This window comes from Mauremys reevesii, linkage group 3 (genome assembly GCF_016161935.1).
Source record: "Mauremys reevesii isolate NIE-2019 linkage group 3, ASM1616193v1, whole genome shotgun sequence".
NCBI classification, from domain to species: Eukaryota; Metazoa; Chordata; order Testudines; family Geoemydidae; genus Mauremys; species Mauremys reevesii.
The window spans coordinates 48,896,899-48,922,526 of NC_052625.1; the positions used below are offsets into that span (position 1 = coordinate 48,896,899).

Sequence of the window (25,628 nt, forward strand, 5' to 3'; positions counted from 1 at the left end):
TGACTTTGGCAATAGACGTTCAGTACATATACATGCATGTTACGCTGCTAGACCACAGTTGAGTACAAACTGGTGGTATAGCAGAGTGAACTTGGAACAAAAGCTCAGCACACCATCAGACAGAGGGAGTGCTTGGAGTACTGTGCAGATAGACACATTGGACCAGCCTAGTCACACACAAGGCCAGTCAACCGCTTAGTGCCACACAAACAGGCTCTGAAGTCTGACTCAGCAGGCATGTAGTCCACCACACAAAAAACGACGTCACCAGAGCTGACAGAACTGCATTTTTCCATTTTGTTATACGGGGTGTGTAGTGAACTTTTCCTTACATGCTCATAGCAGTAGTAGGACCTGCCTGTGTCTTGAAAAAAATCTTTATAGGACAGAGAGACACTCCAAACCCCATTTGCCCTAACAGAAGGTGCACTGAAGTGGGAGCCAAACTGACCAAGGCTTCACACAACTGCCTTGCAACATTTAAGGAGACAGGAAAGTATTAGTCACCCATTTTACAACTAGCTTAACTGAAAATTTACCCAAGTACTTCAGACAGTGTTGGAACAGCACTCTGATCTCAAATATAACAGACCCAAGTCTCGTACATTTTTCCACACTGTCTTTCAGAATGAATCTACCAAATCTGTGTGCTTGCCTGTGCTGTTTGAAATGTGCTCTAACCACGTGATCCCACTTTGCTCCCAGAGTTAGGAATAGAACCCAGGAATGTAATGTCGAGAGACTGGAAGACTCCATAATAGAAAGGCAAATAGGCACCCGAAGATGCAGAATTAAAGCTGAATGTGTATTTACTAAGTTTACAATCTTCATGTTCTGTTAACATGCATGTTTTGTATTTATATTTATAGGTCCCCCTTTTAAGTGAGCATTTTGAGAAACTGAAGACAGAATAGGAAGAAAAAAGAGAAACATTAAGATTCCATATAATATAGAAAGTTGTCTTTGTGTTACCATTGCATCTGTAATTTTAAAAGCTTTGCATTTCTCTGCTTTTGGACAATAAAGCAGTGACCCCCCCAACCTCCACCACCCTTTCCTGGTCTGTCCCCTCTTCCCTTCTCACTCCCCCACAATACCATACACATTCTGGATGCTAAAAATAGCATCCATGAATATCAGAGAGTTGTGCATTCTAAGAATTTTGCAGTCCGGAAGTAACTCTCTGGGGATGTGTTTTACCAGGAAGTTGGAACAGTCACAGAGAATGGCTGTTCCTTTTTACAGGTCTGGTTGGAATGCAAAGTACCATTCATAACCAGAACTGATACTGCTATGCCTAGTTCACCTTTATTGACATCATTTCTCCCTCACACACACATCTCACTTTCTTCCTCTTTTTTTCACGGGTGGGTCACAATTCATATCTGTAATTTCCAGTTTTCAAAATTCAGTACATCAAGGTCACTTCCCTTCTTATAGTCATGACACCTGTGGGGATAAAAAAATGTGGGGGGTGTTTGTTTTAGATAAGTAAAATAAACAAATCCTGGATTATCCAACTATTGTTTATCCAGAAACTGGGTAAATCCAGTTCCTAAATATTTTGCTGCTTAGCTGTGCCTTCCCTCACATTTATTATCTACCAAAACTAGCATGTTTACATGCAAACAAAACAGTGAGAAGACCAATCAACAATATATTAAGAAATGTGTTTTTAGTAAGCTTGGAAAATAGGAGTCTGTGTTTGGCAAGTAAATTTTATTGACAACATCCCTGGGGGCTAAAAAGAGTAACAGTCAAAATCCATTTATTTTTCCCTTAGTGGTTTTAAATGCAAGTCAGTTAATGACAAAGGTACCTTTACCAATAAGCCAGCTGCTCTGATACTTTTGTGTGTAGGGGGGAGAGTGGACAACATAAAGGAATGAGGTTTAGTAGCAAATAAAGTATATTGGAACAAATTCTTATTTCTCTTGCTCCAGTGAGGTCTATGGAGATATGAGTGTAAAACTGATTTAACTCCTGATTTACTCCAGTGTAGTTGAGATCAGAATCTGGCTCTTCATGTACATGTTCATGGATGAGTGAGTTGAATTCTGCCTGAATGGCTTGATGGATTGACAATGGAATGTAAAGCTTTTCAGCTTTGGATTGCTCACTCAGTAATGCCTAAAATGCCTTACTGTCTGAAGCCTCTTATGTAGCCTATTGTCTGCTGCGTAGCTTCCGACAATGTGGTGATATGTGGTAAAACTACTTGGACAGCTAGATGTGTGAAATGAATTTGCGTGGCCTTAGTCAAGTCCCTTGTCCATCAGTGTCCACATTGCATGTGGATGCTAACCTGAAATCTCAGCAGAAAAACTAAGGATTGACTGAACAACCTTCTTGCAACTTGGGGGTTCTCTAGAGAGGGTTGAGGCATATCTACAGCTCAATGTGGGGGCATCTTGCACTGCTGGTGACTGCTGCACTTGTTCTGTGGGAAAATATTGGCCTTCTGGCACATATATCCACTTTATTAAAATTAAAAGAGTGTGTGCTAGTGGCTTAGTGCCTTATCAGGATGCAGTGTTGTGCAGCTTTGTAGGAAAAGTACAGCAAAGAACCTAATGAGCCAGAAGTTTCAATATTAGTTTTACAGACTATAGCCAGCCACCATGTTTTCTGTCATAGATCCATGAAGAAAGGAAGTGAGACTGTGGGGAATAAATTGCAAATAAAGATTCTCTTTTCAAGTTATAGGGGGTTTTAGCAGGCAGATTTTTCCTTATGCGTAGTATATCCGGTGACACATCTGCCACTGAGCATCCTCTCAGGTTGTATTTTTAACATTTTATTTTAATACATTCTGGTTAGCATCACTTTACTGCATAGCACCTTGGCTTGAGTGTGTCTGTCTGTGTGCCTCTGACCTTATGTTGTTTTTCTTTGGTTATTTCCAAAGGTGTGTGATGGAAAAGGCTGTTGATGGGCAGACTGTGTTCAAACTCACAGTCTCCGAAAAAGAGACCATGTTTTATTATCACACAGTAAATGGTTTGCAGCCGCCAATAAAAGTAATGACACTGGGGAGAATTCTTGTGAGGAAATGGATTCATCTTAGCGTGCAGGTGAGTAAAATAAAAAAAACCACATTTGGTTAAATGCAGGAAATGTGAGAGTGGTATATCTGCACAAGCACCCAAACTAAAGGGAAAATATTAATTAATTAATGGTAAATTGGGGGATCCTGCAGGAGTTGGTAGTTCTTGGAATATTGTAGGATCAGGCCCTTAAAGTAAATGCAAGAAATTTGAGTACATTAGGGGACAGATTTTGAAATAAACCCTAATTTAGCATTGTCACAACTGCACACATTCAACCCGGTGAAGCAGGGTTAAAAGTCCCACAAACTCAAAGCTCTAGCACTGGAGGTAAAGGAGAATTCCTACTAGTAGTAAGTATCATAGCCTCTAGAGGGCAACATCTCACTCAAATATAGGCACAAAGGCCACGATCCTGCAACAAGTTATGCATGTGCTTAAGTTTATGCACTGTGGATAGTTCTGTTGCTTGAGACAGACTACTATAATGTGCAAAGTTAAGCATGTGCTGAACTCTCTGCAGGGTCAGAGCAAGTACATTTACAACAGTGAACTTTTATTTGTATTAAGTGTCATACGCAATTATAAAGACAAAGCCCCTGCAACTTAAAAATTAATTTTCCCTTGGCATATCAACTTTTTAATGATTTAAAAGAGATTGTGAGGTTCAAGCAAGGTTTTTTGTTAAATGTATTTACAAAAATCAGTCAACAAATACAACAAACAAAAATACTTTCAATTATTTGCATATCTTGGATTACAAACAGAATTTAGTATGGTCTGGGAATTCTAACTTCAATTAATAACTTCATCAACACTAATTGTCCTATATTTAAATGTTTTTCTTCAGTTAGTTTATTTAACCTGTACTATTTAAGTTTACTTGGTTAACAATACAATCAAGAAATGGCTTCAGTGCATTCTTGCAACTTGTTAAATAGTATTACTGTGATTTGCATTTGTAGCACTGATCCTCCTCACTCATAGAAGTATCCAAGCCGTCCTTGATTTTTTTTTTTTCGGTTTTCTTTCTTCTAAGATAACAGCATAGTAGGGTGAATAAAATTTTGTCTGTTGGATTAAAAGAGTGACCTTAAGGTAGAACTGATGAACTTTACACTTCAGACACTGAAAGGGTGCTATATTACTGCTATGGCTGTCAGCCACGTTTTGTACTAGCTTCAGAAGCTGTTAAAGGCTGGGTTAGCCAAGTGAAGAGCAAATGGACCAGATTAAAAAAAAAAAAAAACAAAAAAAAAGTTTTAAATTGCATTTAAAAAAAAAAACCTCCCCAGCATTTAGTCCTTCATTTGTTTGAGGCAGAGCTATCCACAGTGCAGTTCTAGTAATGCAGCTTGTGGCTGCCCTCCTCTCTAAGCCCTGATCTACACTGGTGAGAGGGGGGGGAGGGAGGGAATCGATCGAAGTTACTCAACTTCAGCTATGTGAATAACGTAGCTGAAGTCGACGTACTTAGATCGACTTACCGTGGTGTCTTCACTGCGGTGAGTGGACTCTGCCTGCGCCTCTTGCAGCGCTGGAGTACAGCAGTCGATGCTAGAGTGCTGGGAGGTTGATTTATCACGTCTAGACTAGACACGATAAATTGATCCCCGCTGGATCGATTGCTGCCCACCGATCTGGCAGGTAGTGTAGTCATACCCTAATAAGTACAACCTATTGAGACTTGAGGAGACTATTGACTGAATCCTTTGCTGCAATGCTCAGATCAGCATAGAGCCTTGCATACTGCGACCTGTAGGCCACAGCTTCCTATAAAGGATGATAATGTCAGCAGCCTGTTCGATATATTGTAGAGTAGATGTGGCTTTTGATCTCCAGGCAGCGTGCACTGAATTTGGTAATTGAGGTTTTGTAGTCCCTACATTTATGTAACTCTCAGCAAATGATAAAAAGGAACTAGTCATACCATTTTGCAGGTATGGGAAGGTGGCAAGTTACCAATATTGGGGCGGGGAATGAGAATGCAGAAAAGAGAGGCAGTAATGTTACTATGGGTGAGACTATCTTAAACCAATGACTTATGTCAAGTAGCGGACTGGATGTTTCCAGAAACCTCAGCAGACTCCAGCTTTGTCTATACGGGGGTTGGGGGATGGAGTGTTCTTAAATCAAATTTAGCTAACTCAAGTTAAAATCCTAGTGGAGTCTGTCAGTTTTCACATGAGTTAGAGCATTGTGTTAAACTCATGGGGCTAAGATGGGACTAGTACTGAGCTTGCCCACAGGGGAGGACCTGATTCTGTTCGCTTTTTGGAACAGAATCACCCAATACTGACCAACTGGGACTCATATAAGCCTTTGCCATTATTTTTGGTGACCCTCGCAAAGTCTGCATGGTAAAGACTGCCTTACCAAAGCTTAGGGTGAACCCAGGGGTTAGCCCTTCCTATGTTGCCTAGGTCAGATGCTTGGCCATAGACACTTCCTGGAATAATGTTGCATTCCTCCATTGGATTTGGCTTGGCCTTTGTGAAGAACTAAAATATGAGCAGGCAAGGTGGACCCCCTCCCCCCCACTAGTTTAGAGGCGTTCATGGACCTGGGCATCCAGATAGACACCAGACTGCATGAATGGAAACTGGAACATAGGAGGACCTCCCCTACCTTTCACCCTTACTCAAAAAGCTCAGCCCTCAGGGCCCAAGTGAGCTCAGCCTTGGTCAAGCCATACCAACATACCTGCCTGTCACTGGGTGAACGAGAGCACAGAAGACAGGAGAACTCCACTTCTGTTATGGAGGAGCAGAGAATATGGTAATGTGTCCTGTCAAACACACTGCTAAGCTGATGTCAGGGAAGAGACTAACCCCACACCCAGTTGGGGACTCGAGTCTGAGTACCACCAGGAAGAAGCCCTGAGATTATGCTAACCCAGGTGTTCCTTATCCATCTATACTACTACAGATTCCCCTGCAATTGAGGATCCTGCAGGTGGCGACTGGGGAGCATGGGGAAGTCCTATGGTTTACCCCTACTTCCTTTCACCCTGATTTTTAGGGGCACCTTGGCTCATCTGTCATGATCCCCATATTCTGTGGTCCCAACACATCATTGCCTTCCTGTCAAGTTTTTTTAAGGAGAATTGCCTTCTCAGTCAAGAACTCAAAACCCTTGAAACTAAGCCAGGGGGTTCCCCTTCGGCAAACCAGATGTCCCCCCATGTGGTGGCAACCCTGTTGTACCTAGAATAATCAATCCTGCATGATTGACCACATCTTCCTGTGAAGTACGAAGGACGACCAAGATGTTTTCAAACAATGGAACACACACATGTTTATGATTGCCCCATTGACCTTCAGCCTAGAGCCACAGTTCCATTCAGGCATATAAATTCTATGTCCAAATCAGCAGCATGAAGGGAGCACCTCCAGTAAAACCTAGCTAAAACTGTAGGTGCCTCTGTACTTTTTGTGGGGAAAAAAACTGATGGCTCTTTGAGACTTTGTGCAATCGATACATTTTACCATTAATCCCAGAGCTCCTGAACTTAGTAGGGTCATCTTGAGTGTTCACCACACTGGACCTTAGAGGAGCATCTAGTTTGAATCCAGATGGGGGATGAGTGGAAGACAGCTTCTAGAATGGGGCATGGACACTTAGAATATTTGGTAATATCCTTTGGGCTCACTAGTGCTCCTGCTGCCATCCAGCACCCGATCAACAACATATTTCAAGATATCCTAGACTGTTTTGTAGTGGCATATCTAAACAATATCTTAATCTATTCTCATAGTCAAGTAAGCCATGACCACTATATCCATGAAGTTCTTACACAGCTGTGCCAGCATGCATTATTACAAAACTGGAAAAGTGAATATGTGACCAATCATCCATCACATTTTTGGGGTTCATCCTGTCAGTACATAGACTACAGAGGGACCCTCAAAAGGTATCTTCAATTTGATTTTAGGCCGAACCCCAGAGCATTTGAAACATCCAAAGGTCCGTGGGGGTTTGCCATCTTTTATAGGAGGTTTATTCTGAATTTCTCAAAGGTTACAGCCCTTAACTGCCATCCTTTATAAACGTGCAAGGTTTCTTTGGCCCCAGGAGGCCCACCAGGCCTTTGAATGCCTGAAGATAGCTGTTCCATCTGCCCTGGGGCTGGTCCACCCTAACCAACCCATTGTCCTTGAGACTGATACCTCTGATGTAGCCATCGGGGCAATACTATCCCAAGGATAGTACCCAGTGCAAGATTCATCCATGTGTGTATTTTCCACAAAAACTCACCCCACCCAAATGCAATTATGAAATAGCAGACAAGGAGTTACTCACTGTCAAGGCTTGATTTTGAGACTTGATGAGGCCTTGAGGGGGGCCAAACACCCCATCCTAGTCTTAACCAACCATAAGAATCTAGAATACCTATGATCTGCCAAGGTACCAAATCAGTGGCAGTTGGGTTGGGCCCTGTTCATCTCAAGTTTTGATTTCACAATCACGTATCATCCAGGCAACAAGAATGGCAAGGCTGATGCCCTCTCACAAAAAGGGGAATATTATACAGAATCAGCTAACCCTGAAGAACCACCCTTTGAAATATTAAAACCATGCCATTTCATTTGTGGGTCTGTATCTTTGGACTTCCTTACCATGCTTTGAGCAACGCTCCTTAATGATCCATCTCCCAGCCCAGGGCCTTAACAATGGTGGAGTGGTCTGCCACTGGGTCAGCAGGGATCTGCCCGCAACACACTAGCCTTGTTTCAGGCCCACTCTCAACCAGACTGTTGCCTGGTTTCCTTGGGCTGCTTCCTACTCTCCCGCTTGGGTGTACCTCCTTGCTACACCCTGTGTTACCTGTAAACACAAAATCCATTGCTTTGCTCCTTTTCCTCAGGAAAAATGTGAATCGTAAAAAGGTGGTTAAGAGCATTTGTGGTCTACTGTTTACAATAGTTACTAGTATTTTATACAGCCGTATTTAGTATGTGCTGTAATGATGCCTTAGAATCATTAAAATGTAGGGCTGGGGGGACTTCGAGAGGTCATCCAATCCAACTTGCTGTGCTGAGGCAGGACCAAGTAAACTTAGACCATTTCTAAGAGGTGTTATCCAACTTGTTCTTAAAATTCTCCAATATTGGGGATTCCACAGCCTTCCTTAGAAGCCTGTTAGACAACTTAACTAGCCTTAAAGTTAGAGATTTTCCTAATATGTAACCTAAATCTCACTTGCTGCAGATTAAATCCCATTACTTTTTGTCCTACCTTAAGTGGACATGGAGAACAATTAATCACAGTCCTCTTTATAACAGCCCTTAACACATTTGATTGTTCTCAGGTCCCCTCTTAGTCTTCTTGTCTGAAGACTGATGTGTGCAGTGTTTTAGTCTTTCCTCATAGGTTTCCTAAACCTTTTAAGGTTCTGTCCTTTTATCTCTCTCCAGTTTCTTCATGTCTTTCCTAAAGAGTGGCACCCAGAATTGGACACAGTAATCCAGATGTGGCCTCACCAGTGCCGAGTAGAACAGGACAATTACATTCTGTGTCTTACATACAACACTGCTGTTAACACACCTCAGAATGATATTGGCCTTTTTGCAACTGCATCACATTGGCTTATATTCAATTTGTGATCCACTATAATCCCCGGATCTGTTTCAGGAGTACTACCATATAGCCAGTTATTCTGCATTTTATAGTTGTGCATTTGATTTTGTTTCCGTAAGCATAATACTTGTCTTTACTGAAATTCATTTTGTTGATTTCAGACCAATTGTCCAATTTATCAAGTCCTCTTGAATTCTAATCCTGTCATCCAAAGTGCTTGCAACCCCTCCCAGCTTGGTATCATCCACAAATGTTATAAGCATACTGTCCACTCCATTATACAAGTCATACATGAAAATATTAAATAGTACTGGACCCAAGACTTATCACTATGGGACTAGTTTGACTGTGAACCATAGATAAATACTCATTGAGATGGTCTTTCAACCAGTTGTGCACCCACCTTATAGTAATTTCCTCTAGACAATATTTCTCTATTTTGCTCATGAGAATGTCATCTGGGACTGTCAAAAACCTTACTAAAATCAAGATTTATCCACTCCTTTGGCTAGCTATTCCTTTACTGAGTATAAAGAACAAGTGTTTGAGGGAAAACTCATCCCTGGTATAATTCCATTGAAGTCAATTGCACTATTGAGTTACACTAGAAATGAATGTGGACTGTTACACTTAAAAAAAAAAGTAACTAATGTTTCTCTAACCAAGATGTGCCATGCTTACTTTACATTTAAAAAATATTGTCTACATAGAACAGGCGTACAGTTGTGATTCTTTGGTTTGTAACTAATGTATACTAAAAAAAGAGAGAGCTATATCCTGTTCCCTTTGAAGTCAATGGGAATACTCTCATTGATTTCAGCAGATGCAAGATCAAGTCTTTAAGGTCTGGGAAAACTGTAGGAGTTAATTCTATATGTTTTGTGTTGATTTACTAGTATTTATTGCATCTCTCATTTAGGTATATATCCCCAGACACAAAACTCTGTTAAGGTGTATAATAGAGTTGAGGTGGAGTATAAAAGAAAGTTACAAGAACATAAGATTTCAAAAGTAGTAATAAAAACCCAGAAAATTCATAGTTAAAAATGAACGTAAAAGAAACCAAAATATTTGAAAGTATAACAATGTACAACACATGCACCCAAACTGCTCTACTTTTGCCTCATAGCAATGCTAACTTTAGATCTACAGATCTTTGTATCAATAGCTCTCTCTATTTTTCTTATCATAGTCACTGCTCAGAGTCCCACATTTTCCCTTTGATAGTTCAAGATTTATTTAACAAATTAAAGATGGAATTTAAATAAGGATTCCATAGATGCATCCAAGTCTGCTGAAACAGGAGGTTCTGGAGAACATGTCAGATTGATGTGTTTGTTGCATATTTAGTGTCTGCAATTATAAAAATAATCTTTTTACTAACCTTTATTTTGCCTGATCATATCTGCGTAACTCTGCCATGTTTTGGCAGACAGTAGCACATTAAAAGCTTTAGTAAGAAAGTTTAAAATCTAAATGCAAAGAGGTAACCATGACTGAATTACTCTCCTGGGAGCAAAATGCTCTTAGAGTGCCTATTGAAATCAGCATTATCATTTCAATACATGTCAAATATGAGTCATTTCCTAGTTTAGGCAAAATTTCTTTATAAATCTTTAAAACTTCCAGTTCTTTCAAGAAAAGGTTAAAGTACTTATGATTTAATGAGACCGCTTTACATCATAACTGTTTGACTATCAAGAGAAAACTTGTCCTTTCCAATTTGTGAAATCCTTTTATTTTCTGCACAAGTTTTTGACTACTTTACATTTTATATTAAAAGCCAAGAACCCAACTGTGTCTTGAAAGAATTGAGGAAAACAGTTACCTCTTCTCTATGTACATAGAAAATATTCCTTTTGAATAGGCCAATGCCTGACATGCACCCCAATTTAATGGGAGCATAGGCTAAAAAGCAAGGAAACCACTTAATTCATTAAATCACTTTAGTCTCCTGCTTGTTGTCCTTTCATTTACAATCCACAGCAGTTTGTCTCTTCAGAAAAGGATGAAATCAGCAACACAAAAAGCTCTAGTAAATGTATTTACCTTTTTTGACCCAAACATGTCTAACACTTATTGAGAGAGCCATGCTTATTTTCTCACATGCAGCCCCACCATACAACATAGAAATACATGTGCTACAGACCTCTAATGTGTTTTGTATGTATGCTAACAGAGCTGTGTGTGAGGAAATAAATAAGCATGGGTCTCTCAATAACTGGTTCATCATTTTGAAACTGTTCTGATTACAGCCCACTCAGACATTGCTTTTGACTTTGCTGCTTTGGGGGCCTTCATTTATACTCATGCCACCAGAGTCAGAAATGCCAGTGTGGCATTTGCTGCCTACTCTCTTGGACCGCAACGTGTGGAGTATAGACTGATTTGTGCTGATTGAAAGCTCTCTGGTTATAATGACTTTAGGTCCTTGGAAACTTGGCTATTCCCCTCAACCCCTCATTATCTTGTATTCAAAAGCTTCCTTCCTTGCATGAATATGAACGTATGTTGCTGTCCTGCAAACGTTTACAACTAGCAAGGATATTCTGAAGCACTACACCTAAGAATTTGCAAGATTGGGCCTATTTTTTTTTAACCTGTGTCTGGGAGGATAAGACACATCACTTCATCCCAAAGCAGGAATTTAATGCTATTATAGGGTGCTGAAAGAGTAGTGTTACCAATATCCTCTTTGCAGTGTCAATTGTCAACTACAGAACTTGGTCAAAAGCCCAGTGAAGTCAATGGAGACTTTCCATTAACTGCAATGGGATCTCACGAGTTCAATCTCTTGAGTGTGACCAGTGCTGAGACTAGGAATTAGTGTCTGGCTTGTCAAAGAAATGCCTTGCTTGTCTTTCTAGCGATGACTATAACAGTTTCTATTGGAATACTAGTAGGGGTTTGATTATATTGGTTATGTGAAACTGCATCAGGCTTAAATTTGTTATACAAATGATCATTTCTCTGCAAAAAACTTGGTGGCAACCAATTGTCTTATTTTAGTATCAACATTAGAAAAATCAGATTAAGAAAAATGATTTAGATGCCTTTTTCTGCAGATATAGTAGTTTTTAATGTAGTTTTGGGCATTTTGGAGAGAAAAAAATATATATAATGATAATAAACCCAAGTAAATTGTATTGAGTGTGCTCAGTGTTAGCTTGGAACCCAGGATTTTTTCATTTAAAAAGAAAAGCCAAACTCTTTTGCACATCGTCCTGAATAATTTTACACATTTTATAGAATAAACAGCATTAAAAAATAATCAGCCCAGTGAGCCTTCTAGTGACCATTTGTAATATGAAATAAAACCATTACTGTAATTTACAGCTGATGGGATACAGCAAATATGGAGCCAATCAATGAATTAACAAAAGAATATTTAACATTTCTTGCAAGATTCTGAGAGTGCTACATAACCTGGTGTGTAATAAAGTTACAGTGTGTGCTAATGTTAAACATTCCTCGTAGGAGTATGAGTGGGAAGATGAAGGTAAGGGTGGGAGAAGTGTTCTGAGTGCCCAAAATAGGTATTAAAATTAATAATCAAAAAAGGATTGTGTAACTATAATTGAAAGAATCAAGAGATGAAGAAGTGGTGTGTGACTTTCAGTCACCCTGTGTCTAAACTAGGGTCTTTGGATTCGTATATCTAATTTGGGATGGCCAGAAATCTGGAGTCCTAATGCAAAAGAAAATGTAAGCAAGGCTTTCATTAGACTAGAGAGACCATGACTGAATGAATCTGTTGAGTGCATGCCCATGTACGCACCTTGATAAACCTCTTCCCAGTTATCTATTGATTGCAGTGACATAAAATATGTTTATACAGCTGTATGAGTGCTTTTCCAATTGGTATACATGCTGTATTCCCTGAGGGTCTCTAGGGAGCAAACTGTGAGAGTTACAAAATATCTGAGTATATCTGATGTCAGTAATAGTAAAAAAAAACATCAAAATTGTCCTGAGTTAGTACCTGAAACCTTCTGTTGAAATTTAACTGGAAGCTGCAGAAATGTAGTGAAATGTTTAGAGCAGGCTTTGATTTCTTTTTTTTAAATGAGTTATTGAATAGTTTCAGGTTTTCCTGTGAAAGAAAAGCCAAAAATCAGATCAAGAAATTAAAGACCAGATTTTCCAATTGTCCTTAATCCAGCCTCCATTTCTACATGTGCAATTTTCTGCCGGCAGAAAATTCTGCATTCATTTTTTGAGTGCTATCACCTCTGTATACAGCATTTGTAGAGCAATAGAAATTACATATGCAGATCCCATCCATTGTCTAAATTGGTTTTGTGCATATAAAATACAAAATGTATATGTTCAGGTGGTAGTACTCAAAAAAGGGTGGGTAATTCTCTCACGCAGGCAAAAATCTTCTCTTCTGTGCCCAGCTTGAATAATTCAGTTTGAAGCTGGTAAACTCTGTGGAGGAAGCTAAGTATGAGAGAAGGCAAGAAGAGAACAGTTAGGCATTGGTGCAGGGGACAGAATAAGAGAGGGAGAAACGTGAATTGAAAGCAGAATTGTTTATCGCTTTTAGAATGAGGAAGGACTTGATCTTGTTGCAGAAGACAATGAAAAGCTATAAATAGAAGAGTGGTGTGGTTCAAGCAGTAGGAGAAGATGATTTTCTGATTACACGGCTAGATTGTGCCTGGCCATTGCCTGGGTGTTCAGTGTGGGTGGAGGGGCACTCGAGGGCATTTCCCTCTTCTCCTCGCCATCTTCCTGTATCCATGGAGCTGACCAGAAGCACCAGCTGGCTGGCCGCACATTCCCCCTTCATATTGGGGAGCTGAGGGAGACTATGCCTTCTGACCCATAATTCTGCCCAGAGTTTCCCCTAGTCAGTTCAGTGCTGCACCATGTGCTGGACAGTGCCTAAATGTCACTATGTTGCTCACATATTGAATACATCCTGATCAGGTGATTAGAAATAGGTCTATAATCAATAATGTAATATGTATTAATCATTGTGTATTGATAGCCATTGACTTCCTTGATTCTATGCAAATAGTTACTTATTCTTTGACTGCTAAAGTACAGAGACTTTATTTAAAACCAACATTTCATTTGACATCTACATCTTATTACTCATTTACATGATTACAAATAGTTCGGGAAAAAATCAGAATCAGTGGTAGCATTGTATTTTAAACAGATTTAAAAAAAAAGAAAAAATGCAATGTTATGAGATTATCTCAACTGTACTTCCAGAGCTTTTTGTTTCAATTAATTTTGGCAAGTCTATTTTATGTAGCTGTTTTAGCTTCTAAAAGGCAGCTTGTTGAATCCTTAATACTTGTCTCTTTTCATGTTACTATAGTGATCATTGGCTCTTGGATCTGATTTGTTCTGTGACTTGGGAAAAATAGAGTTATTATGCGGCAAGAAAGCAATTGTTCTCCATCTATTTTCAGATCTGATTACTAGGATCCTCTTATGTTTTATTGTTTGGAACTCATTAGCAGTACAAGTTACTTGCTTTTCTGAAGTTGCATATGGAAGAGCAAAGACTGCTAAAATAGCCGTTAGAGAAAAGCTTATTCATTAATTATTTAAAGTTTTTCAGAATGTTTGTTTACAATTTTGAGCTTACATTTCCACCCCCTTCCCCTGAAATTTATGGTTTGTTCTCTCCTGGGGCATCTTTAATAGCATAATAGGGCACTACTAACTGAGGTAATAAAGAATATTTTTATTGCCACAATGCTGTTTTGGGGTGGAATGCAACTAAACTACAATTAAGAATTTTAATCTTGCTTCATACTAATAGCCAGATCTACACACCAGTAAAGGATTAAGTGACATTTTCAGATTCTTACTTGCAATTCTTGCCTATAGAGCATAGGGGTCAATTTATCTCTGATTCGACAGATGCTCTTTTTAAAATTTTAAAACAATAGTCACTTTTTCCTGATTAAATACTAATTCTTTATCAAAATACAGACCTGTTTCATATGTTGCCTCTCTTCCTAATCTGTCATCTCCTGGCTAGTTGGTCAGGTAATCAGATATGTGATTTCACTCAGATTTTAGATCTTCTCACAGCACTAAGATTACCCTTGTCCAAGTAATTAATGTTACGCTTGATGGATATTTTGGATCATTCTTCTGCTAAGTGCTACTTGACATGAAAGTATTTTGAGAGAGTTATTCAGAAGGTGACCATTAGGTTGCCTGTAGTCCCTGAAATATCTTCAGGGCCACACCATGTTCTGGTTCCCTTCTCATCTCACAGTCTGAGGTTAAATATGTATTAATACATGGCTTGTTCTTGCACACCAAGTTAATTGCTTCAGGAGCACACCAGGGTTCCATTGTTGGCCCCTTCTTTTCTTTTAATTTACATGGTTCTTTGGGGGATTCAAGCTGAACTAGTGGCACTATGCACAAAAAGAAAGACTTGGATTGAAGGAAAACCATTTCCCGTTGAGAAGGGATTAACATTGTAGGAGATAGTGAGAAAGAAAAATAAAGGAGGAAAAAGAGAAAAGCTAAATATCTTTTATACAAACGCTAGGAGCATATGTAATAAGACCGCTGAACTGGAGTGACATGTTTTCAAGGATAAGAAAGATATTATTGGAAGAAGAGAGACAACCAGGAAAATGAAAGGGGATTTAAAATACTAAGATACAGAGTTTTAGTGAGGGAAGAGCTAATATGAAGTTGAAAAAGAGGTAGTAATATTGGTGAGGGATGACACTGAGTCTTCAGAGGAAAAAAATCATAAATATTTTGACTGACTCAACAGAGACAATTTGTATAGAAGTTAAGGACAATACAAGGTAGTTGCAATAGACCTCCAGGTAGCCAGAAAAAATAGATCAGAAAATGTTTATTTCCAGCATATAATAGGCCCCTAAAAAGAGCAATTTTTTGATCATTTGGGAAAAGGGGGAATCTGGGGTGAAGTTGTTAGGAAGAATCTCAACTGATTTTTGTGTTAAAACTACAAAGGAGAGCATGGTTCCAGTGCAAATGCAAGATTGCTGCCTTTATGCAGTTTTTTAGACTATACAGCAAGAGTATTCTGAATATTATTCTGGGAGAGAATAGAAATATGAATGTACATATGGAGATGAAGAACAGGCAGGATCAACTGATCACAAAATCACTAGATTTGAAATGCTCTTGAAGGTATGTACTAGATAAAGGAAGCAGCCCCAAAGTTATTGATTTTAGCAAAGCTAACTTTGAAGGAAAGCAAAATGCTCCTGGGATTTTTGCCTGAAATCTTGTGATGAATGGGAAATCCACTCCACACAAATGGAAAATATACAGTGTACAAAACACGTAGAGAGGCTGAAATTAAAATTCATCCCAGTGAAGTCAAAAAAGGGAAAGGCCGATATGGGCCTGAGGCAAAAGAAGGAAAGGCAAAGAGACAACTTGCCCCTCCTGACCCTGTGCTTCTCCCTTCCTTCACTGTTCTTTATCAATCCTCCTCTTGTCCCTTTATCTTCCCCAGCCCTTCTGTTTTATGACAGTTCTGTCACTCTGGTCCCCTGATGAAGTTTGTTCCTCAAGCCTCTGACTATTTTTCAGTACTTTTTTTTTTTTTTTAGTCCTGTAGTTTCTCAGAATGTAGGCACTACCATTGAGGGAAGTGAGAATGAGAGCACATCTCTTCTTCCTCCAAAACATTTTTGTGTCCTCCTCAACATGGCTGCGGGTCTCATGTTTATGGTACCCCCAAAACCTTTTTACATGGCTGCATCTTAGAGGTGACTCAACACACTGCATGCTGAGGGGAAGAATGTAGACAGATTGATCTAACACTTCCTGTAGTTTGTGTGGCAATATGCAATTTTTTGAAAAAATACAGCTGTCATGGATTGGAACAGCTGGCACTGGTGTGAAAGGATTTGTTTCAATTAGGGTTGTCAGGTGTCCGTTTTTTTTACTGGAATGCCCAGTTGAAAAGGGACCCTGGCAGTTCTGGTCAGCACTGCTGACTGGGCCGTTAAACGTCCGGTCAACAGTGTAGCAGGGCTAAGTTAGGCTCCTTACCTGCCTTGGCTCTCTGTGGCTCCCGGAAGCAGAGGCATGGCCCCCTCCAGCTCCTAGGTGTAGGGGCAGCCAAGATGCTCTGCGCACTGCTCCTGCCCCAAGCGCCAGCTCAGCAGCTGGCAGCTCTGCAGCTCCCATTGGCCAGGAACGGCAGCTGATGGGAGCTGCGGGGGCGGTGCCTGTGGACTGGGCCATGCACAGAGCCACCTGGCCACAGCTCTGCATAAGAGCCGAAGGGGGGACATGCCGCTGTTTCCAGGAGCTGCCTGAGGTAAGCACTGCCCGGAGTCTGCATCCCCTCCTGCGTCCCAACCCTCTGCCTCAGCCCTGATCCCCCTCCTGCCCTCGATCTCTCGGTCCCAGCCCACTCCTGCACCCCAAACCCCAACCCCTCATTCCCGGCCCCACCTCATTACCCCCACCCCCAGCTGGATCTCACCCCAATCCATATCCATCTCCTGCCCTTTAAGCCCCTTGGTCCAAGCCCAGAGCACCCTCCTACACCCCAAACCCCTCATCCTTAGCCCCACCTCACAGCCTGCACTGCCAGCCAGAGCCTTCACTCCCACCCCTGCACCCCAACCCCCTGCCCCAGCCTGGAGCCACCTCCTGTACCCCAAATCACTCATCCCTGGCCTCACCCCAGAGCCCACACCCCCAGCCAGAGCCCTCACCCCCTCCTGCACCCCAACCCCCTGAGCCAGCCCAGTGAAAATGAGCAAGTGAGGGAGGGTGGAGAGAGCGAGCAACAGAGGGAGGAGGAATGGAGTGAGGGGCGGGGCAGGGGGCAGGGCAAAGGTGTTCGGTTTTGTGCGAGTATGAACTTGGCAACCCTAGTTTAAGTGCAAAGGATCCTGCGAACATCTAGAGAATAGCAGTTGGTGTCCCTTCCTTTTTGTGGAAAGTAAGGGCATAGATCAGGTCACCACATAAGACCTGATATGAATGACTCTCTCCCCTCCAATGTTGCCCTCCTGTACACACCTTATTGGGCATTTTGTTTTGAGATGTAAATTACAGCTGTCAGGAAGAAAGTGAATTTAACATATTTAACGCCAGAGCCTCAGCAGCTACCAGTCAGTGTAGCTCCAGCTTGAGGTCAGTGGAGCTATTCCTATTTACACCAGATGAGGATCTGTCTCTTAACTGCTCATCCAAGCCAAAGCATGTAGTTTAAATGAGTTTAAATGTGGCATTTGTTTTATAGGAAGGGAAAATGAAGACTATAGTGACAAAGAAGAGAGGTGAATTGAGAAAAAATGTAAAGAGGAGAGTGATGATGGATCAAGTGTCTTTTGCTGTCAGTCAAATCTGTATCCCTTTATGAAGTCGAAATGATTTGTTAACTACAGGAACCTGCAAAAGGCAGAACATGATGATGCAGTCATATGGCATCTCTGGCCAGTTGATGACTGACTGACCAATTTCTGAAGATGGTATGAAGGATCATAGAGTTTAGTTCCGTGTGTATTGTGATGATAGTAGTGTCTATATTTAAAGCTTTCTGTCACTGAAGCACTCTTGGTGTTGTCAGACTGTCTGTTGGACTGGATGAGCTGCAACTCCTTGCAATTGAATGTCAATAAGACCAAAGCAATTTTGGTTGATTCATAGCACCAGCTTAAGCATATTCACTTGTAAAGATTACATTTGACAGATAGTTACCTTCAGCTGAACTCTGTGGTTAGAAGCCTTGGTGTACTCTTGACAGTGAGCTTAGAGTTGATGGCTAATGTTTATTTCATATCCTATTTTTACCTACCTACTATTGCCTGTGTATGTCCACATTTAAATATATTCACAGTTAAGATCTAGTCAGTCCACTTGTTATCTCTGGACCAAATGTTGTAATGATTCAATTTCAATATTTTTTAAAAGTGCATTTTCCCAGTTAAGGAATTTTAATTTCAGAAGCCATCTGATCAAGATGTTGTTGTTAGGTACTCCTTGAAAAGCAATTGTCCGAGGCTACATCTATCCTTGGAGCTATGGGTGTGATTCCCAACTCTTGTAGATGTACTTGTGCTTGCTCTCCCTGACTAAGCACGCTAAAAATAGTAATGTAGCTGGGCTAGCATAGGCCACAGCGAACAGCGTCACAGGCTAACCGTGCAAGGATAGACTTATGGGGATCACATGGGTTTGTACGCGGCATGGCTAGCCCATGGTGCTGCATGCTGCTGCCCATGCTACCCTGGCTACACTACTATTTTTGGTGTGCTAGCTTGAGGAGAGCTTGCTCAAGTATGTCTGTATGAGGTGGGAGTCACACTCCCAGCTCCAGGTGCAACTATACCTGAAGTGTAACAAGGAGAGTAGAAGCACAAAAGGAGTATAAGAATGAAAACGAAGGGAAGTATAAAGTAAAAAGTGAGCTTTTTGGACTTATTCCCTTGGGGCACAGCTGTTCTGCAGACAAATGCATTCTATGCTAATGTTCTGAGATCTTCCAAATTCACTAAGAGTTGAGGGTGCTTGGCACATTGCAGCAAGATTGGACATTGGATATAATATTAAGGGATTATATATACATGTGTACACACATGACTGGTATATACCAGGAGTGGCCAAACTTACTGATCCTCTGAGCTGCATACAATCATCTTCAAATGTTCAATATCTGCACGACATGCCCAACCGGCCCTGTGGGACGGTGCCTGCTGAGCTGTGGGGCTACTGCCCCAATACCCCGTCTCCCTCCACTGGGCTAAAGCCCTTAGATTCCCCCTCCTGCAGTTCAGAAGCCCCTAGTCCCACCACCCCTGCCGCAGGGCAGAAGCCCTGAGTTCCCCACTGGCAGGCTTGTAAGTGGAGAATTGGGGTGGTGGTGGGGGAGTGTGGAGGGCTTCGGGAACCACACAAACTGTAAAAGAGCTGCATGTAGCTCACAAGCCACAGTTTGGCCACGCTTGGTATATACACACACACATTACACATATGTGAGTACATATGTGTATATATAATCCCTTATATTTAATCAAATTAACTTGCCATGTTTCTCAGAACTTTGCTAAATTAGAATGAAATACCAGGGGTTAAAATGTAAGTTCATTCATAGATCTAGATACACTTGTACCTGTTCATGATGAACTTGAATATATTGCAACTCCATGTACTGAATGCTGATCTAGAATAAAATTCCTGAATTATTTCAGAATATTTCTTTTTATAAACGTCAATCTGCTTAAAATGAATCTCTGCTTCTGTAGTGAAATTCAACCTCACCCTGACATGTTGTGTAAGTACACAGTTTGTACTTGTTTATAACTTTAAATAAATATGATTTTAATGGCCTAAAGATGGATTTTTTTAAAATTTTGAGTGTAATCTATTTAACATATTTAATAGATACTCAAAGATGCCACTTTCCTTTCTCTGCAAGGAATTGGGATACAGACTTTCCTCCTTTAAGATTTCTTTTTTCTTCTAAAGAGTGGCAGGAAGTGGTAATGAGAAGACAGATCTGGGTAGTATTTTGGATTAGGCTCAGACAATGGATGACAATTTGGGACAAACATGGCTTGACTTCACTTAAATATCTAGAGTGAATAGCTGAAAATTAAGGAATCCAGTTTTCCCCCCTTGTTTTCTTCAAACCATAGGATCCTGACCTTGTTCTTGTTGAAGTCAGTAGCAAAACTCTCATTGGCTTCAATGAGAAACCGAACTCGGCCCCAATTTTTTTTCCATTTGGTCTGAGAGCCCAGAAGACTCTGTATGGGCTTTTGGGCTTCATTTTTTTTCTTTCATTTTTCACTTTTGTTTTGACTGCTCCCTTGTGTTTCAAGTTTGTACCAGGTTTTGGGGGCCCTGATATATATCTAGTGTTGTGACTGTTTAGATTGAGTACATTTTACTTTTTGCAGTGTGACTGATACACTGTAAGGTTACAATATGGAAATATGGGACTGTAGAACTCTTTTGTGAAGAGCCAATATCCTTTCATGATCTTTGTGTTCAGTTTGGCTACCATTAATGTATGTACATTTCTTGCATTTTTTATATTTAAAATATAATATTCAGACAATCTGGGAACAATGTGAAATTTCAAAGAACCTATAATAGCCTCATGAGGTGGCATTTTTTGTTCTCTTTCTCAATAGACAGCTATAAAGACAAATGCATTTGAAACTATATGATACATAGGATTTCCAGCTGAAACAGCACCAGGCTCCTTGGCAGGCACACCAACAAGTTGTGTTACTAGCTTAGAAGTTGCCATTGGTCTGTCAAATATTATGTAGATAAATTATCTGAGCTGGCTTGTCCTCCTGGACGTCATTCTTTGATTTTCCCCTCTGTTAACATGGCATTTGCATCTTTTTTGTCTGTTTGAGAACAAGGCCCCAGACAAATTCCTCATGACATATGCAGAGAGGCTCTTTTATGTTAAAAGTGACGTGTGTCTTGTTCTCATATGTTTGCTACATAAATTAATTATCTCTTGCCAAGCGTTAGATCTGCCAAGTTCCCTCTGTCTCAATTTTCATTCCAACTCAAAAATTAAAATGCAAAGAGCAAAAGATTAACAACTCTACTCTTTCATCTATGGGGCTGTATGCTTTGCTTTTGAAAGAGAGCACTGAGAGATTTTGGTGTACGTAAATATCTTGCTGTAACGTCATCCCTGGTATATTGTACTTGCAGGCTCTAGGCATTTTGCCACCCCAAGCACGGCAGGCAGGCTGCCTTCGGTGGCTTGCCTGCAGAGGGTCCGTGGTCCCGCGGTTTCGGCGGACTTGCAGCCCCAAGCACGTGCTTGGCGTGCTGATGCCTGGAGCCGCCCCTGTGTACTTGTTTCTGACCATTTCACTCTACTAGCGTTTGTAGCTCAGTAGGTATATAATCCATTATTATGCAGCTGTGAGGGGTGAATAGGCCTCATGAGGCTGTATAAGCAGACTGTGCATTGGGACAGTCAGTTCTGGGAGTGATTTGATCTAATAAGGAATATGGTGTGTGATGGATGAGGTGGTATGGAGCTGTTTAGGGTTGGGTATCCCATCCAAATGAGCTCCGGAGGGCTAGGAGCCCAGCATTGAGGCTGTGGCGGTTACTGCAACACTGGAGCTTCTAGAGCAGGGGTCGGCAACCTTTCAGAAGTGCTGTGCCGAGTCTTCATTTAGTCATTGTAATTTAAGGTTTTGCGTGCCAGTAATACATTTTAACATTTTTATAAGGTCTCTTTCTATAAGTCCTATAATATATAACTAAACTAGTGTATGTATGTAAAGTAAATAAGGTTTTTAAAATGTTTAAGAAGCTTCATTTAAAATTACACTAAAATGCAGAGCCCTCTGGACCGGTGGCCAGGACCCGGGCAGTGTGAGTGCCACTGAAAATCAGCTCGCGTGCCGCCTCTGGCACGCGTGCCATAGCTTGCCTATCCCTGTTGTAGAGTAACCATTGTATAGCTGCTGAAGGGACTAGAAGAAAGGAACCAGGGCGGATGTTTATATTGTTTACTTTGCTGAGAGAGTATTAAGATATATCCTTCCTTCCCTTTCTGACTGCTTAGGTTTGTGAGAAGGGATATTAGTCCCAATGGGCCCTGGACTGAGTGCCAAACTTACAGTACTGTGTTTCTCTAGAGAAGGAAGAAGCAGCAGGCTTATAAGGAAAAGGGCACCTTAAGGGAAGAAATAAAAATGAGTAATACAAAATAAGAGTGTGTGACTGATACTGAAAGGAAAAACAAGAAGCAAGAGAAGGAGGCAGACTGAGGAGGAAAAGGCCTTGGACAGAGGGAAGAATGGTTTTACAGAAAATGTGTAGGAGACTGACTCAGTGAAAAGAAAGAGTTGACATGTGACAAAATGATCTCAGCTGCTCCTGATGCATCACTTTAGTGGCACATTGGGACCCAAGGGTTATCAATATGCAAAGAGGAACACAAAATGTTAGGATCAGTGGGCTGTACTTGGGTTCCCATTGTACTCTCTAATATCATAAAACTGCCATGTAGCTTGGCACAATTCAATGCAACCAGCAGCCTCTGCTCATGAGAGGGAAAATAGCATGAGATTTGAAGACTAGGATTGAATGTATTGACAAATCTCTGAGTGGCTCATTGCCATGCTTTGCCTCTTCAGGCCAATGTCATTTGGCCTCTCACTTTCAGGAGTACAGAATTCACTCACAGCTTTAAAAAGATCCAAATACTAAAATATATGTAAACATTCTAAATAAATACGCCCCATCTATAACCATTGCAGTTGTGCAAGGAAACATCTAAGTACATAACCTACATCTCTCTCATTTTTTGATGTGTAAATGTCCATTAGTGTCTCTTTATCTCCCCTTGTAAGTATTCTCACACTTCTTATCAAACTGTCTGTACTGGGCTATCTTGATTATCACTTCAAAAGTTTTTTTTTTCTTCCTTACTTAATTGGCCTCTTAGAGTTGGTAGGGTAACTCCCACCTTTTCATGCTCTCTGTATGTGTATATATATCTCCTCAATATATGTTCCATTCTATGCATCCGAAGAAGTGGGCTGTAGCCCATGAAAGCTTATGCTCAAATAAATTTGTTAGTTTCTAAGGTGCCACAAGTACTCCTGTTCTTTTTGCGGCTACAGACTAACACGGCTGCTACTCTGAAATCTTTTATTGTTAACTATTATGCCTGTGCTCAGTAGCTGGTTTTCCAAAAGGTGGGGTGATGTGAACCTGTGTACCAGAGGACAGAATCAACCCCAATGGTAAAATATGCTATCTATCTTTTCTTACATGTAGGCAAAAGTAACATTTTTAGACCAGCTGAAGGTGGAAAAAAATGTACACTCGAGTTTAGACTGTTGTAGCAGCATCACTAATTTGTTCCTCCATCTATTATATCTTCTTTATCTGTTGTCATCAGTGACTGCTGCTGATTTGTTGTCTCTATTAAAGTATTCAAGGAAGCCATAGGCCTGTCATTTTTGTCATATCCTTAATCTGTTTTATCACTTTGGAAAAAATGTTTTGATACACTGTCCATTTCTGTATACTGAGCTTATTGAGAGAGCTCCTGATGTGTACAGTGTTCACAATGCATCTAAGAGAATTGGGAAAGCTTATTACGTAGTCAAAGAATAGGAGTTCAGGAAAAGGCCATATATTGGAAATATCCGCTAGAAGAAACAAACAAAATTACATGATGTGGAATAATTGTAAGGGAATATGGTCTACTGATTTAAAGTTGGTCATTTGGGAGACGTGACTACCGTTGATTAACTGCATGACCTTGAGCAAATCATTGAGACAAATTCTGCTTTCACTTACACCAGTGTAAATCCAGAGTAATTTGATTGACCTCAATAGACTTGAAGATTTTTATCAGCATAATTGAGATGAAAATTTGGCCCTAAACCACCATGTGCCTCAGTTTGCCCATCTGAGACATGGGTATAACCATATTTTTCTACTTCACAAGTGTGTGGTATGGCTCGGTTAATTACTGTTTGTAATCTGCTTTGAAATCCTTGGAATTTATATAAGTGCACAGTTTTCTTATTAACAGTATTGCTAGTCCAGAGGAATTTCTAGTACGTAATTGGGAGCTATTTAATGGATGAACTAAATTAATTTGGAGACTATCTCAACATGCTCCCAGCTCCCAATCTGTCTGAAATTAGGGGAAAGTGTTAGCTTCCTTTTCTTATCTGACACACAGATTTTTCATTTTTACATCTTGCAAACACCTAATGTTCATAATGGCTCCATTCACTGCTTTACAGTCAGGTAGCAGGTGCGTTTGCAACTTGTTTTTCCCTACAGCAGTAAGCCAGTTGCAGTATCCCCGGGGTCCTGAGCATATATCATGGTTTACTGGTGTGCTTACTGATTGGAGACAGTGGCTGTCCATAGCAACATGGGTGTATCCCCTCCTCACTGGGTTCTACAAATGTCATGTTGTTCCTGTGACCTGAGACTTTCTTGGGTGGACATAGCTGATCCTGGGTTGGAGACTGCAGTTGAACCTGCAGCCATCAGTAAATTGACTGATTAGGCTTGGTGTCATTTAGCCTCACTGGCTAGTGGAAGGTTTATTATTTTCCTCTGCTTATAAGAGGTTCTACCTATTGCAAAAGCCCTCTTTCCTGATCTATATGCCAGGGAAGAGGCCCTTCTAGTTTTCCCGTGTATCTTACCAGACATGGTATGGTTATTAGAGCAATAGACTGAGGTAAAACATTAGAATTAAAATTCTGTCCTATGGAAATTAGGAACTGTGGTGAGACATGAAAAAGAATATTTTTAACAAGTAAAAGGAATGTTTCCTTTTAGAATATCAGAAATAAGAACGCAAGAACAAGTATGTACTGGGTCAGACCAAAGGTCCATCTAGCCCAGGACCCCGTCTTCTGACAGTGGCCAATACTAGGTGTCCCAGCGGGAATGATCAGAACAAGTAATCATCAAGTGATCCATCCCCTGTCACCCATTCCCAGCTTCTGGCAAACAGAGGCTAGGGACAACATCCCTGCCCATCCTGGCTAATAGCCATTGATGGACCTATCCTCCATGAATTTATCTAGTTTCTTTTTGAACCCTGTTATACACTTGGCCTTCACAACATCCTCAGGCAAAGAGTTCCACAGATTGACTGCGTTGTGTGAAGAAATACTTCCTTTTGTTTGTTTTAAACTTGCTGCCTATTAATTTCATTTGGTGACCCCTAGTTCTTGTATTATGAGAAGGTGTAAATAACACGTCCTTACTTACTTTTTCCATACGAGTCATGATTTTATTAGACCTCTATCATATCCCCCCTTAGTCATCTCTTTTTCCAAGCTGAAAAGTCCCAATCTTATTTATCTCTCCTTGTAAGGAAGCTGTTCCATACCCCCTAATCACCTTTGTTGCCCTTTTCTGAATCTTTTCCAGTTCCACCATATCTTTTTTGAGATGGGGCAACCACATCTGCATGCAGTATTCAAGATGTGGGAGTACCATGGATTTCTATAGATGCTCTATATTTTCTGTCATCTT

The 25,628-nt window shown here is 40.6% G+C and overlaps 1 protein-coding gene across 1 annotated transcript in view; it reads left to right on the forward strand.

Annotated features, from left to right (window-relative positions):
- USH2A (usherin) overlaps positions 1–25,628 on the forward strand; it is a 577,940-nt gene that overhangs the window by 14,098 nt on the left and 538,214 nt on the right. Inside the window, exon 3 of the mRNA XM_039530373.1 lies at positions 2,909–3,074. Coding sequence (XP_039386307.1) covers positions 2,909–3,074 — 166 coding nt within the window. The remainder of the gene's footprint in view (positions 1–2,908; positions 3,075–25,628) is intronic.